This window comes from Nerophis ophidion, linkage group LG08 (assembly GCF_033978795.1).
Source record: "Nerophis ophidion isolate RoL-2023_Sa linkage group LG08, RoL_Noph_v1.0, whole genome shotgun sequence".
Taxonomy (NCBI): domain Eukaryota; kingdom Metazoa; phylum Chordata; class Actinopteri; order Syngnathiformes; family Syngnathidae; genus Nerophis; species Nerophis ophidion.
In genome coordinates this window covers 47,946,542-47,959,591 of record NC_084618.1, presented here as the reverse complement: position 1 = coordinate 47,959,591, position 13,050 = coordinate 47,946,542, and the positions used below count along the sequence as shown (strand labels likewise).

General features: G+C 39.0%; 1 protein-coding gene across 1 annotated transcript; it reads right to left on the bottom strand.

The window, feature by feature from the left end:
* Nucleotides 1-8,298: 8,298 nt before the first annotated feature.
* On the bottom strand, nt 8,299-10,455 carry LOC133557856 (uncharacterized). The gene is made up of 2 exons (XM_061908722.1): nt 9,665-10,455; nt 8,299-9,051 (listed from the first exon to the last, which is right to left on the bottom strand). Exons 1-2 carry the CDS (start codon nt 9,738-9,740, stop codon nt 8,624-8,626), a joined length of 504 nt encoding a protein of 167 aa, XP_061764706.1. The 5' UTR covers nt 9,741-10,455; the 3' UTR covers nt 8,299-8,623.
* Between the last annotated feature and the right edge of the window lie 2,595 nt (nt 10,456-13,050).

Below are 13,050 nucleotides of genomic sequence, written 5' to 3'. Positions count from 1 at the left end.
CTGGGTACTCCGACTTCCTCCCACCTCCAAAAAAATGCAGCTGGGGATAGGCTGATTGGCAACACTAAAATTGGCCTTGATTTGTTTTACGGACAATTCCTGGTAACCACAGCTGCCAGTATTTTTACCTTAAGTTTTACAGGTTTTTTTGATTAACAGGTTGACAATATGTAATTTTTTTCCCCCTAGCAATTTACCATAAGCAAAAACAGTGATCAACTGGGAAACTAACGGATGCAACATCAATATGCCGTAATTGTCCTATACTTCATGATTGTATTTTTTAACTGTGAATTCTTGGCAACCGGTGCTGCTGGTGTTTCACTCTAAATTGTGCAGATTTTTTGTTTTTCTACAAGCCTTTCCTGACTCATTACACCTCCACAAAATGAATAAACAGCTGGCTGTAATCATTTTATGAAAGCTGTATATTTGTGCCATGTCCTATTCTTTGCAATCAAGTCACGCAGCCGGTTCGAGCAATTGTTTGCAATTGTTAGCTGTGACTTTCTGGCGCTTGATGTGATGCCACATTTTCACTTCGCCTGAACTACAAACCCACCTGAACATCTGCTGGTTCTTTGAGACGTTGACCTCTAATTGTTTTCGTACTTTGGCCCGGCTCTATAGCAAGCAACGCATATCCTGCCAAATGAACAAAATGAGGTTATCCTGTTATCCTTCTTTTGTCCAGAGAGTTTGATTGTTTCTAAATCCCAATAAGACAGTCATCTTGACTCATGAGAAACAACTGCGCTTGCTTGATGATCATCCAGCAGTGTTGAGCTAAGCCCATTAAAATTGGCTCCATCTCAACAACATCGGGAAAACATGCCTATAAATAAGTTAACACCTAGGCTACGGCTTTTTGCAATTGTTGCCTAGATATTCTGCAATTCTAACAGTCTAATCAAAGTGTTTAAACACACCTAAATATCACTGATGTGTAAGTACACAACAGGGGTTGTAGTCCTCGCAGGACTTGTTCATACAATGCACACTTTTCGACAATGGCCTTAGCTTATTAATGTGGAGTTTCAGGAAACTATTGCTCCACTGATGTTTCCAGCCATAATGCAACAGGCCAGAACAATGGAGTGTTAATTTGTTTGGTTTCCGGCAAAAGACTGTAAAAACAGTGATGGCCATAGAGACAGGAAAGGCCATTAATAGATGAAGGAATGTTGCCTGCGGGTAAAGGAGGATGTGGGACAGAGAATAATGTATCGAGTGGGGAGCAGATGAGATAAGATGTTGGGCATACACAGAGGATAAAAGCATGTTAAAGCCTAATTTTAAATAGCAGCTGATTTCAAGTCCTGTTGTACAATGATTGTGAATATATCCGAGATTTACCATCGGTGTGCCTAAAACATAAAATAAAGTCAGGAAGGGCGTTGTTGCATGTTCATAATATACAGATCAAAGCATAAGGAAGCGTGTTGCTTTGCTTTTATTTATCGCATTCCAAATGTCAGCATTCTTGTTTGACAGTTTGAGACACCAGCCAGGACTGAAGCGGAACATGACAGACAACGTACAGTGTAAGCCAGCGGTTCTCAAATGGGGGTACGCGTACCCCTGGGGGTACTTGAAGGCATGCCAAGGGGTATGTGAGATTTTTTACAAATATTCCAAAAAATAGCAACAATTCAAAAATCCTCTATAAATATATTTATTGAATAATACCTCAACAAAATATGAATGTAAGTTCATAAACTGTGAAAAGAAATCCAACAATGCAATAATCATTTTTGTGGACATGTTCCATTAATATAGATGTTAAAGATTTCTTTTTTTGTGAAGAAATGTTTAGAATTAAGTTAATGAATCCAAATAGATCTCTATTACGATCCCCAAAGAGGGCACTTTAAGTTGATGATTACTTCTATGTGTAGAAAAATGTTTTTTATAATTAAAAACTTTTTTATTTTTCAACAAGTTTTTAGTTATTTTTATACCTTTTTTTTCAAATAGTTCAAGGAAGACCACTACAAATGGCCAATATTTTGCCCTGTTTTACAATTTAATAAATCAGAAACTGATGACATAGTGCTGTATTTTACTTCTTTATCGCTTTTTTTCAAACAAAAATGCTTTGCTCTGATTAGGTTGGTACTTGAATTAAAAAAATGTTCACAGGGGGTACATCACTGAAAAAAGGTTGAGAACCACTACTGTAGGCATGTGAATCATGCCGGACTTCTACAAATGTACCCAGCTTTTGCATTAACAAGTCAAACACTGTCGCCAGCCCATTTAAAAATGTATGAAGTTGCTTCAAATCATACAGTTTGTTGAAAGAAGAACCCAATACAGAGAAGTAACTAACAAGACAAGATCAATCAAAGAATGAAGATTAGTAATTTTATGTGGTTTTGTGATTTTCCAATGCTGTCATCTAACACTGGGCTGTGTCTTTGGTTGTAGGATTTATTCAGATGTTGGCTGATTTGACCTGAAATGCAGCAGTTTTTTTGAGACCCTCCTTTTCAAGTGAGATTGATCTGCTTTGAGTAGTAGTAAAACATGAACTTAACACCCTTCCTCTTTTGTTTTAATGTTTCTTTCCACTTTTTTCTTAATTTCTTTACTCTCAAAGTTGGAAACCTGAACAAAGTAGGACTGGGGGGAAGTGATAAAACCACACATCCTGTTGTTCTTGTTGTCCAAGATAACACTTTACACAGATACAAGGAATTTAATATGGTCCACCGTAAGGAACTTGTTTTCTGATATGGAAGACCAGACATACTGTCTCTAGAACGAAAATGTTACATTTTAGTTTTAGAGACACTGCCAATGCCAATGTTAACATTTGGCATTGGCAGAAGTTTTGAGTTCTTTGATTATTTAGGGTTTGCTCCATAAATGTAGGTACGATGAAAGATTAATTAATTTATATTCATGAGTTAAAGTGGGCAGCACGGTAGGACAGGGGGTTAGTGCGTCTGCCTTACAATACGGAGGTACTGGGTTTGATCCTGCGCTCGGGATCTTTCTGTGTGGAGTTTGCATGTTCTCCCCGTGACTGCGTGGGTTCTCTCCGGGTACTGCGGCTTCCTCCCACCTCCAAAGACATGCACCTGGGGATAGGTTGATGGGCAACACTAAATAGTCCCTAGTGTGTGAATGTGAGTGTGAATGTTGTTTGTCTATTTGTGTTGGCCCTGTGATGAGGTGACGACTTGTCCAGGGTGTACATCGCCTTCCACCTGATTGTAGATGAGATAGGCTCCAGCAACCCAAGGGATAAGGGGTAGAAAATGGATGGATGGATGAGTTAAAGTTTCTTTTAATCGAACCCACCATCATTTACAAAATTTTGGATTTTCGGGATAAGCCAAAAATATCTCAATTACCAATAATAGGGCTGTCTTTGTTTAAGGATTTTCATAGTCCATCTGATTCGTTAGATTTTGCCCATCAGTCGAATTAATATTTTTTGTTGTGGTTGTTGTTGTGGTTGTTTTTAAGACTACAGTTTGTGATGATATGTAGTACACTGGCTGGTGACTGGATGTCAATATCGCAAATGGATGCCCATTCGCTAAAGAACGGGAAAAAAAATGCTTTCAAAAAGGGTCAAAGTTATTTCAATAGACGTAAACCAATACATTAAAGAGAAAATTGACATATAAGCATAAAATATGAGTGTCAAGTTTTAAAAATTACAATAAAATAAACTACCTTGAGGTAGTTTATTATATTGCTGAATCGACAATATGTCAATATTGTCAATATGTCAATAACAGACAGCTAACTAGCTCTCAAGTTTACATTCACAAACTTTGTTTCAACTTTTACCTCGTTTACATTTACCTCTATTTAGTCAAGTTTGATGTCTTGTCAGTGCAGCGCCAGAACCGAGGACTTCACTAAGCAATCCAATCTCTCCCATGTTTAATTGTTTATCAGGGTGGTTTAGCTTTTTTGGGGAAAAAAAGAATCAGTGGAAAAGGAGATCCCTGTTTTGTTCACTTTATCCCTGTTTTGTTCACTTTACTGTATTCTTTTTATAAGTATTTCTAATAATAATAATATTAGATTAATATCGCGCTTTTCTATTGTTAGATACTCAAAGCGCTCACAGAGAAGTGGGAACCCATCATTCATTCACACCTGGTGGTGGTAAACTACATATGTAGCCACAGCTGCCCTGGGGTAGATTGACAGAAGCGCGGCTGCCAGTTTGCGCCTACGGCCCCTCCGACCACCACCAATCATTCATTCATCATTCATTCATCATCAGTGTGAGCGGCACCAGGGGCAAAGGGTGAAGTGTCCTGCCCAAGGACACAACCGCAGCGATTTGGATGTCAATAGGTGGGAAGCGAACCTGCAACCCTCAGGTTTCTGGCACGACCGCTCTACCTACTACGCCATGCTTCCCCGACAGAATTGCTTTATAACGTCTAGATTTGCATCATCTCAGAGCCGCGTATAGAGAGAGTATGGCCAATTTGATTTCAGACAATCTCCTAAATGACCGGTCAAAAGCCCCTCACGTGACCATAGGTCGCCATGTTGAGGACCAACTTTGAGCTTTAGCTGTATATATATATATATATATATATATATATATATATATATATATATATATATATATATATATATTTATTTATATATATATATATATATATATATAAATATATATATATATATGTATTTACCATATGTATATATATATATTTATTTACTACATATTGTTCACTCCAATATGTAGTAAATAAAGTGACTAGTATACACTAGTTACTTTATTTTTGAATTGTATACAGTGTCTTTTGTAGCATTCAATACTGCACATTTAATACATCATCTCATTTACAACAATACCAGCAAACTCCAACAAACTCTATAAAAGTGTCAATATGTTTACTTTAGTTACTTGTATGTTCATTTCGTTAATCCATCATCAAAGTTTTAGATCGCGACTTGAAACCAGATCAGATCTGAGGCCAAAAAATCTGATTGGGACATCCACAATGACCATGTGTTCATTCCCAGTAAAATGAGTTGTGTTTGCAGACTGAATGCTGAGAATGAGAAAGATCTGGATCATAAGTTTAACATTCCAACTGGTTCATAGTCTTCAACTTATCACTTGAAGGAGACCGGTGAGAGTGCCTCTGAGAGGTTTTGGTCTGTCTCTCTCCTGTGCTTGTGTTACATCGTATGTGAGCATTCCGATGCAAGAAATGAATGTGGCTGAGTGAACAAGACTAAAGAAACACTTGAATAACCAAGAGAGCATTTTGTTCTGCTGACATGACTCCTTCACAGAGACAGGCACCGAGAGGCACAAGGCAAAATGACCCCCTCTGCAGAATGTTACCTCCATAGAATGGCTATTACAAATAAGAGTCGTGCTCACTTCCCCAAATTGTTTACAGGTTATTCTTCAGTTACGATCATATGTGCCCCCCCCCACCCCCACCCCCACCCCCCCAAAAAGACATGTTTTTGTTATGTTTTTTGTGTTAAAACAATATCTAATAGCTGTTTAACATATAGGGCAGTGTTTTTTAACCTTTTTTGAGCCAAGGCACTTTTTTTCCTTTTAAAAAACCCGGAGGCACACCACCAGCAGAAATCGTTAAAAAAAGAACTCAGTAGACAATAAAAAGTCGTTTTTGCAATTGTTGGATATGACTTTAAAACATAACCAAGCATGCATCACTATAGCTCTTGTCTCAAAGTAGGTGTACTGTCACCACCTGTCACATCACGCCGTGACTTATTTGGAGTTTTTTTGCTGTTTTCCTGTGTGTAGTGTTTTAGCTATTTTCTTGCGCTACTATTTTGGTGACTTTTCCTGTTGCAGTTTCATGTTTTCCTTTGAGCGCTATTCCCCGCACCTGTTTTGTTTTAGCAATAAAGATTATTTAAGTTGTTTTTTATCCATCTTTGTGTGGACATTGATGATTGTCATGTCATGTTCGAATGTACTTTGTGGACGCCGTCTCTGTTCAACACGATGCAAGTCTTTGCTGTCGTCCAGCATTCTGTTTTTGTTTACTTTTCAGCCAGTTCAGTTTTAGTTTCGTTTTGCAAAGCCTTCCCTAAGCTTCAATGCCTTTTCTTAGCGGCACTCGCCTTTTGTTATTTTTGGTTTAAACATTAGATACCCTTTTACCTGCACGCTGCCTCCCGCTGTCGTCCACATATTGAGATCACGACAAAACATGTTCCCTTCATCTACAAAGCAATCAGCTACCTGCTGCCACCTACTGATATGGAAGAGTATTACACGGTTACTCTGCCAATCTCTAGACAGCATAGACACCCAACAATGGCACATTATTTGCAAATTATAATTACTGGTTTGCAAAAAATGTTTTCGACCCATTTAGGTGAAATAAAATAATCTCTCACGGCACACTAGTGTGCACCGGCAGAGTGGTTGAAAAACACTGATATAGGGTCCGATCTATTAAATTCCAAATTTCACTCACTGAATATTGTGTGCAAATTGGAAAATGATGCGTACTATTAGTGGGTGTATCTTGTGTGATTCGCCAAGACTGGGTGTGCGATTGAAAAATGGTGCAGACCGCCCTATTTACCGTATTTTCTGGGCCGTAGGGCGCACTGGATTATAAGACGCACTGCCGATGAGCGGGTCCATTCAGGTCTGTTCTCATACAAAAGGATCACCAGATTACAAGGTGCATTAAAGGGGTCATATTGTGATTTTTTTCTAAATTTAAAACAGTTCCTTGTGGTCAAAATGTTGCATAGAATATGTTTTACAGACCAACTTCAAGTTGCTTTCTGGCAGTCGCTTCAGGATGCGCCGTTTTGTGGGCGGTCACCTTCGTCAGCGTCTTCTCCCCGTCATCTTTGTTGCATTGGTGTGTCCTCATGACAGCGCACACCACGGTGCAAGCCCAGATGGGTGTGTTAGTAACATGTAGGAGTAAAAAAAGGTGACTGACATAGGCTGCTGCACACAACAACAGAGAAGGCTCAGTGAAGCGACAACTCTGTTAGCTGGGTAATTTAGACAATGGACTGTTGACTGAGTAAAGTTAGCGTTCGGTTAAAAAGGTCGAAACAAGGCTTGTGGAGTTGTGTCGAATTATATGGAATTGTGGGAGTTATTTGGCACATTTAAATAACTCTTGTCTTTTGCAGACAGCAATTTATAGACTACAGGCTACTTAGCCTTTGCATAGATTCCCGTCACTCATTAACTTAGCTGCATCTCTCCACAAAGATTTGGGCAAAAGAGTGAGGCTGCTGCTGTGCCATCTCTTGGTCCTAAAAAAAACGTAAAAAGTTGCTCAATGTACAGTCCATGTTACATATATATAAACCGAAGTGACATGTAATGTGCGCAAAAGTCAACTCAGCAGAATCAGACATATCAAACATCTAAAGGCATCCTCCCCTGATACTGTATGCCAAACCCCCACCAACACCAAATCATCACCGCAGCCATGTTCTGGCCCCCCAAGTCGGTTTCAATCACCTATACTAGCTGCATTTAATGCAAAACAGATGTTATTCACCCAACCACCCCACTGCAAAGCAACTAACAAACACATTGGGAGAAATGATTTTCCTTGACACGACTCAGTCGTGGAAAATAAAGGTTTTCACAAGCTTCTCAATGTGGTTGCAAACAAAACATCAGCCAATATTGCATTTCTATGATTGTTACAATGGATAATTAGACAATACTTACACAGTAACGTAAATTAGAAGTGTAACACAAAATAAAAAATATTTTTACGCGTATTTGGAATTTTTCAGCATAATTTAATAGCCGCTGCTTTGCACACCCCCAATATAAAATGTAATAACAGACACATTTATAATGATATGTACAATATTTACCATATTTTTGTCATTTTAATCCATACCGGAACATTTTTCCTCTGTGCATTTATTTCCCTACCTATATCAACGTACTTCCGGCAACAAATGTGTGTTCCTACTTCCGGAAACAAACACGAGTGTGTTATAAACATGGCAGACTTGGTAACAGACAACAAAGATGACTTTTTTTTTGGACAAATGACGATAGACAACCTTATCTTTTTGAAGCTGAACATACAGAAGACAAACTGTTTTTATAGAAGCCGGTTGAGTGTGAAGAAGAGGATGAAACTTTTGAGCAAATGGAAGCCAAGAGTCAGGATTGCCGTGACTTGACGCTGCAAATATGGAACTTGGAGCCAAGCTATGCTGACAATAATGCCGGGTTTACCCAAAATAATCCAGAAAAAACGCCCTTGGCCAGCTGGACCAGACAACTGTCCATCGCGTAAGTCACTATAATATTGGCCCTGATACATGCAGCACGTCGTGCGTTTTATTACAACATGATACACTGTTGAGCAAGCTGTGTACAAACGAAACATGAAATGTAGACTAACACTTTACAGATATTGTATTATGATTGTTCATGTTTTTCAGGCAGTATAGATTGGTGTCCTATCACATTGTGTTGTGCATTACAAACTCAAAAGCCCCTTAGCTGTTGATGCAGTAGCTATCTTACAGCTAATACCATAGCATGTCGTTGCAAGGCGATGTGTTAGTACTGTTCCCTCAGTGTTTGCTCTTGCCATAACAATGTTGCTACAGCTTTGTCATTACACAGGTTACAGTATTGTTAGTCTTTTTTCGGATGTATTTTTAAAGTGATTTGGAGGCCGACGAGGAGGCGGATTTGAGGAGCACGCGACGTGGTCAGACTCAATGGCAGAGTAACCAGCGTTGTCAGACCCACTTGAGGAACAGGTGGCATCGTCAGACCCACTGGGGGAGCAGGCAACGTCAACAGACCCTGTGAGGGAGCATGCGTCGTCGTCAGAACCACTGGTAGAGCTGGTGGCATCGTCGGAGCCACTGGGGGAGCAGGCGACATCGTCGGAGCCACTGGAGGAGCTTTTGGCGTCATAACAACCACTGGTAGAGCTGGCGACGGCGTCAGAGCCACTGTGGGAGCAGGCGGCTTCGTCGGAGCCACTGAAGTAGCTTTCGGCTTCATCAGGGCCACCGGTAGAGCTTGTGGCCTTGTCAGAACCACTGAAGGAGAGACTGGACGTGGCATTGGCGTTAGACTCACTGAAGGCTTGGTATCATCGTCTTCAAACTGCCACATTTTTTTTTCATTAAACTGAGGCTATGAATGTCTGGACATCTCAAAATTGTAAACCAGTAACCATATACTTGCTTGCAGTCTTCTCCCAGCTGTTGCTCTGTGATGTAACAAATGGAACTGAATTTGAGCGCAGGTGTTTTCAAACTAGGGTACGGGGACCTTCAGAAATCTGCTAACCGTCGGCTGGATGTCTAGGTTTTTTTGCAATAATTTAGGGAAGTTGTGGTGTATTGTTAAAAGGTGCATAACTATGAATACAAACCACTAGGATAATGAAATAAACTCTCTGGGCCAATAATTCTCACTTACTGTACGTAACTGGTACAGTTAGATGCTTTGCTCAAAGGCTTAACTGGGCAAATTTTCATCGATATTGGTGGAGGTTAAAGTTGGAATTAAGCATGTCGACATTAGATGTGTGATAGCATATCATTGTGTTGCCATAAAAGGTCTGCCTGACCCCTGTCCTTCGGGGACAACCTCCCAAGAGCCACAGACTTTCTTTGTCCAGGATGTTCTTCAGTGTTATTTGTTTGGAGTGTGACTTACAATAAAGGTCAGCAGCTGTAGAGCAGAACCTGTGGTCTGAAAAGACAGAGGAAGTTGACAGGAAACTGGCAGGCATGGAAAGGAAGAACACATGGTCGCTGGATAGCTCACAGAGGAATAGTATTTTCAAAAACAACACGTGAACTTATAACTGACAAGGACTTGTTGACATGCACTTTCATTATATCTAATAAAACACTCTCACATATGCAAGAGTCAGATGTTTAACTTTAAACCAGTACTTTAAAATTACTTATAGAAAAAGTAAATCGGCTCATTTAAAAGGCACAATAAAATAATGTGTGCTACCAATACCAATAATTTCTTTAAGTAGAGTAGGAGGCTCCTCGTCACTGCAGGGTAAAGGGCCAACATGAGCTGATCCCAGCTGATCTTGGGTAAGAGGCTACAGTGGCCCAAAAGTCCAAAACACTTTACTGCATTAAAACAAAATTAACAAATTAACAAAAGGCCAAACAAATAATAATTACACCAACCAGAAAGGGAATGTACGACAGGAGATGGAGGCCAAAGTGATGCAAATTGCACTGCATTTATTTGCTGAATTTTTTTGCTCTTAACGTGTTACTGTGCATCATGTGTTGCATAAAGACATGAAACATGTCAATCAAACAGCAGGGACATATTACCTTTTGCATCGGACAAATTGAATGTTACCAATGAAAATCTTCAATCTCACACCCAGTCTATTTTTGCTGCCTTTATTTTATGGGGTAGTTGCATTTTTTTAACATTTAGTGTTAGAAACTAGGTGATCACAATGCATTTCAGTTTCTCTATAGTAGCCACTTACATTTTTTTTCAGTCACAAATGAGCCTTTGTCCACGCAATTGTCACATTTTCAAAACTCTAAGCACACTTAGCACAGCATCAGTCTTTTGTGGCCATACCATCCATCCATCCATTTTCTACCGCTTGTCCCTTTCGGGGTCGCGGGGGTCCGCTGGAGCCTATCTCAGCTTTATTTAGGCGGAAGGCGGGGTTCACCCTGGACAAGTCGCCACCTTATCACAGGGCCAACACAGATAGCCAGACAACATTCACACTCACATTTACACACTAGAGACAATTTAGTGATGCCAATCAACCTATCCCCAGGTGCATGTCTTTGGAGGTGGGAGGAAGCCGGAGGGAACCCACGCAGTCACGAGGAAAACATGCAAACTCCACACAGAAAGATCCCGAGCGCAGGATCGAACCCAGGACCGTCGTTTTCACACAATATGCAGTCAGTAAATACATTCCCAAAACGCTTTGATTTTTCTAAACAGACAAACTCCCACCAAAATTATGAATTGTTTTTGTATTATGTACAAATATTAATACACAACATCCCACAACAGGAAAAACAATATTCCAAACCTTAGATACAGTATAAAAACCTCTGCTTCTGCGGTGATACCAGTTAAAAAACAATATATTTCAGCTGATAATAAACAGTTGATTAATTGACTGATTTATGTTGGGTAAATTATGCATTCGGCCAATTGTGTTTTGTGCATGTGAGCTTATGTTAAAGAGTTTTTTTAAAAGTATCTATGTATGGGTAAATGCTTGTTAGCGATAAAAAAAAATGTAATATGGGAGGTTCAGATTCCATACTAGGTTAACTTGTATCGCTCTGCGTAGTTTAACATAGTCCAGTGGTGATGGTCAAAACAGTAAGGTGCTACAAGTACCAAAGAGTTGTATCTTAACCACATTTCCCAGTATCTTAGAATTAGCTTTGCTACTTTTCGAATGTGTAGTGATTCCCATAGCTTAGCTATTTTTAGAGCCATGTAGCGAGGTAGCTTACATCAAAGCTACAAGCTACTACAAAGCGACAAATGGACCGCAAATCCCGGTGCTGGGGACAAAATACGGAGATAATTCATGCATATTGGTTTGTTTGCCATGATGAGTGACGATTGGTTAAAGTTAGGACAAAACATTGTGGACAGACCAATCAGAGGCAAGATAGGGTACGTCATCGAACCAGGAAGGGAAATCACAAAAGACAAGCACATCCCGAATGACGACGAGGGAGTCGGAGAAGAGAAGCGGGATTATCCAACAGACGATTAAAAAAAAAAAGAAGCCTAGTGGAAGATGGCAGAGGGATTTTGTCCCTCTTATTTTTCTTTTCCCGACGTAGACGACATCCAGTGAACCCACAATGCATCTCCTTGGCCACATTTGGAGAAATGATTGCGTTTGGATAAAGCAACACCTAAAATATTTATTTTTAGTTGTTTACTTTGTAAGCCCAAATCAAAACTACTCTCGACATTGAAGACGTGGAACATACATTTAAGAATACAAGTTAATGTGAGTTAAGTTCAAAGTTTTACTGCACATGATAACTATTATCAACTGTTACCAAATATCACACAAGTCCTTGTTTTTTGTCAAGATATAGATAAATGCTGTTTTTATTTACTGTAGAAAATGAATACCATTATAGGGGTGAGCCAAAGAAAATGCAAACTAAATAAATACATACAGTGTGGTGCGGGGACCCCTACAGGTAGTTGTAGGGTTTCCCCAGCTAAATGACAAATTGTCAAAGGTAATAGACCCCTATTGTACAGTCTCAGTTACATTAACATTATTACCTAAAGCAGTGGTTCTCAAATGGGGGTACGCATACCCCTGGAGTTACTTGAAGGCATGCCAAGGGGTACGTGAGATTTTTAAAGAATATTCTAAAAATGGCAACAATTCAAAAATCCTTTATGAATATATTTATTGAATAATACTTCAACAAAATATGAATGTAAGTTCATAAACTGCGAAAAGAAATCCAAGAATGCAATATTCATTTTTGTGGACATGTTCCATAAATATTGATGTTAAAGATTTCTTTTTTTGTGAAGAAATGTTTAGAATTAAGTTCATGAATCCAGATTGTTCTCTATTACAATCCCGAAAGAGGGCACTTTAAGTTGATGATTACTTCTATGTGTAGAAATCTTTATTTATAATTGAATCATTTGTTTATTTTTCAACAAGTTTTTTGTTATTTTTATAATTTTTTTCCAAATAGTTCAAGGAAAGACCACTACAAATGAGCAATATTTTGCACTGTTATACAATTTAATAAATCAAAAACTGATGACATAGTGCTGTATTTTACTTCTTTATCTCTTTTTTTCAACCAAAAATGCTTTGCTCTGATTAGGGGGTACTTTAATTGCAAAAATGTTCATAGGGGGTACATCACTGAAAAAAGGTTGAGAACCACTGACCTAAAGAACTTGAAATATTGGGGAGGAATTACATTTTTTAAAGTCTGTTAATCCATCCATTCATCCATTTTCTACCGCTTGTCCCTTTTTGGGTTTACTTTAAATATGTTCACTTGTATTGATTTCCCTTCATG

Bases quoted from the DNA above. Each gene is read 5' to 3' on its own strand.
- LOC133557856 (XM_061908722.1), bottom strand. From the start codon at position 9,740: ATGCCTGCCAGTTTCCTGTCAACTTCCTCTGTCTTTTCAGACCACAGG. The intron at 9,052-9,664 runs GTAAGTCACACT...TGCCACGTCCAG, and splicing joins TACAGCTGCTGACCTTTATT to TCTCTCCTTCAGTGGTTCTG.